The following is a 3,197-nucleotide window of genomic DNA, read 5'->3' as shown; positions in this document are numbered from 1 at the left end:
TGAAGATTCAATTGATGAATTACAAGAAAAAAATCAAGAAGATCTAAATGATTATACAACAAATGAATAGCAATTGAGTAATCAAGAAGAACTAAATGATAATAAAATCAATGAACGAGAAGAATTGAGAGAAGATGATGATCATAATCATGCAACGAATGAGCAAGAAGAATTGAGAGAAGATGATGATAATGACTTGCATATAAATGGTTTGACAATTTTATGTATCGAAAATGAGGTGTTAGAAAATTTTGATTTTGAAAATCTTATTGACGATTTTACTTCTCAAAATGCTAGAAGATCATATAGATTTTTCAATGATTATTTCATACTTATTTTTTTTTGTATTCATAGGTATTACACTTTTTGGAGAAACATAAGAAATATATTTTGTACGATGTTGTACGTTTTGAAAAATCTTGAGAAATATATTTTGTATGGAGTTTATCATATTTTAAATTAAATATATTAATTTTTAAGTTTTTCTATTAAACTGTATTCAAATTGTACGTTAATATATATTTTTTTTCCTATAGAGGTCCTTTTTCTCTTTTCGCCTAAGGGCCCCAAATGAGGGCCGGCCCTGCATGTGGAGCAGTTGGTGTCGACAAGACCAAGAGACGGTCTCCCGAACTGATAGTGCATTTGGCTGTTTGCTCGAAATGCGCCCGGGCTCTTCCGTGATCTGAAAAGATCTTCCACCGACGGTGGGACTCCATCGAAATGAGCTGAACAAAGCAATATCTTTAATTACAGAAGAAACAATTTTTTAAAGTAGGAAGAAAAGTTGGCTATTAAATAGAATTTTGGTAAACAGGGAGAGAGCGCGTCAATTCAGTTTCAGATGAAGCACATTTATTCAGACAAACGCAACTAGCACAGTAGTTGCAACTACGATTGCATAGCGAGTAGCGACACTGCCTTTCAGTCGTCTCTATCTTTGTTTATCTCATCGAGAATAACAATGAGCGAAGCAATGAAGGCGTAGTCCACGTTTGGATACACCGTCACGCCAAATGTATCCTTCCCCAAAATCACATTCTTCACTGTATGTTTACGGTTCATCTACAAGTCACAGTATGTTGAAGCATCAACGAACAAAAACCTAAGAAATTAATTGGAATCAGGTCGAATGTTCTTACTTGGGCGATAATACTATCGGAGTTTCCGAGGCACACAATGCATGATCTCTCAAAGTAGCTCCCCTTGATCTTGAAATCGCATTCGTCCTCGTTGGGGTTGCTTGCCATGATCACGTCCAGCTCTGTTTTTAGTTGAAACAACTTTGACTTCTTTACGCTAAATAACAAATTTTCAGGATTTGTGCCCTCGCCTGTGAACACTTGCCATCTTCTGTGCATGCTAAACATCTAAAAATAATATAAGAGCAATTCACCAAGTGGTAATTCGGAGCAAACGTCACCAACGTAAGAGATCTTAATTCGAAATCATGTGACAAACTTGTGGAGCAGGATAGAAATACTGAAAAAAATTGTGTTAAAATTGAGACGAAATCAGTCGGATCGTACAGCAAAAGGAAACTTGAGGCGATTCCCAGCAGAGGCCCCTTCGTCGAGATGTGTTATGTGTATATTTGTAATTTTATAGATTTTTGCAGGGTAAATAGATAAAAATGTAAAATAGGGTAAGAATTTGTGCCTTTTGTTGCATGGTGAGGACCGGATTGTTGGCGGCGTCAACGAGGACGGCGCGGTCGCGGAGGCTGAAGACGACGCCCTTCACCTTGAGCACCACGTTGCCGTTGATGTCCGTCACTGCGAAGTCGCTGTCCGACAGGCTGAGCGCCTTCTTCGTGACGGTTAGATCGACGACGTAGGGAGCGCAGAACTGCTGCCCAACCACCACCACCGGCCCGCACACGGACCCCGCCGGTGCCGGAACCGGCATCGCCATAGGAATCGCCGCCATCTAGGTTAATGTAACGCAGGCGATCTGAACGAGAACAGTAGATCTTTGTATTGGGATCCGAAACTGCGTCGACCAATATTTTTATTTTATCCCCGAATTTTCGTTTTTTTTCATCCTCCATATTTAAAATTTTATATTTTATATTTTATGTATTAAAAATAATTATTAATAGTAAATATTTATTTGTTTCCTAATTATTAAGGAATAATTATTATTAAGGAATAATTATTATTAAGAAATATTTATTTATTTTCTAATATTTAATATTTTTCATATTTTATGTATTTTACTATTTTTCAATATTTATATATCACATATTATTATTAATAAAGTACATAAATTCTATCGTCAACATGGTATTAGAGTGCTAATCTTAACAGAATTCTTTTTTTCTTTTCTCCACAATACCCACCGGTCATCTTCTACAATGGCTGTCGCCGACGACATCACTCGCCGGCTATCTCTCACAAATACTCTTGATTCACCTTCCGTCCTTGTGGTTCTCAACGTCAATGCTCAGGCACAGTTGAAACTTACCACCTCCAATTATTCTGTCTAACGCTTGCAGTTCACGTCTCTTCTATTTGGATATAACTTACTGGGTTTTGTTGATGGCTCACTTCCCTGCCCCCCATGCGTAGATAACGTCTACAAACGCCACGCTCCCTCAGGCGAATCTTGATCATATTCTTTGACTCTATCAAGATCAACTTCTCCTCAACGCTATTATAGGTTCGATGTCTCCTACTCTTGTGCATTTTATTTCTTCATCAACTTCATCTAGAGACGCATGACAGACGGTGGAGAGAATCTACGTTGCTCCCTCACGTGGCAGGATTATGACTCATCATCAAAATTTTATCATCCCTCAACAAGGTAACAGATTTATCACTAATTAATTATATGCAGGACATCAAAAGAAATATTGACACTCTTGCGCTTATGAATGTCAAATTTGACTTTGATGAGCTCTCCATTCGTGTCCTGAATGGTCTTAGCCAAGATTAATACAATATCTCACATGCTCTGCAAGTTCGTGACGCCCCTATTACTGTAACAACCCACCCTTCTTACTTCTACTCTCTAAGGGCGAATGTTACCTAACTATAACTCTCTATCTAGTGTCACTGACGCTATTATTAGAGTCAGTTAGATTTATCACAGTTCAGAGGAACTCCTGGAGGTTTAGAGTTCGAATCCTGGGGGAGGCAAAAATCCACTGGCCAGGGGTGGAAAGTCCTAGTGAGTAACGACACGGCTAAGGGTCG

The 3,197-nt window shown here is 38.4% G+C and overlaps 1 protein-coding gene across 1 annotated transcript; it reads right to left on the bottom strand.

Annotated features, from left to right (window-relative positions):
• Positions 1-804: 804 nt before the first annotated feature.
• Positions 805-2,017, bottom strand: LOC121999931 (protein LURP-one-related 15-like). Its single transcript, XM_042554544.1, has 3 exons — positions 1,660-2,017; positions 1,143-1,370; positions 805-1,065 (listed from the first exon to the last, which is right to left on the bottom strand). Exons 1-3 carry the CDS (start codon positions 1,927-1,929, stop codon positions 925-927), a joined length of 639 nt encoding a protein of 212 aa, XP_042410478.1. The 5' UTR covers positions 1,930-2,017; the 3' UTR covers positions 805-924.
• Positions 2,018-3,197: the final 1,180 nt, after the last annotated feature.

This window comes from Zingiber officinale, chromosome 7A (genome assembly GCF_018446385.1).
Source record: "Zingiber officinale cultivar Zhangliang chromosome 7A, Zo_v1.1, whole genome shotgun sequence".
NCBI classification, from domain to species: Eukaryota; Viridiplantae; Streptophyta; class Magnoliopsida; order Zingiberales; family Zingiberaceae; genus Zingiber; species Zingiber officinale.
Note: the sequence above shows the minus strand (reverse complement) of the source record. Positions and strands in the feature narration are given on the sequence as shown.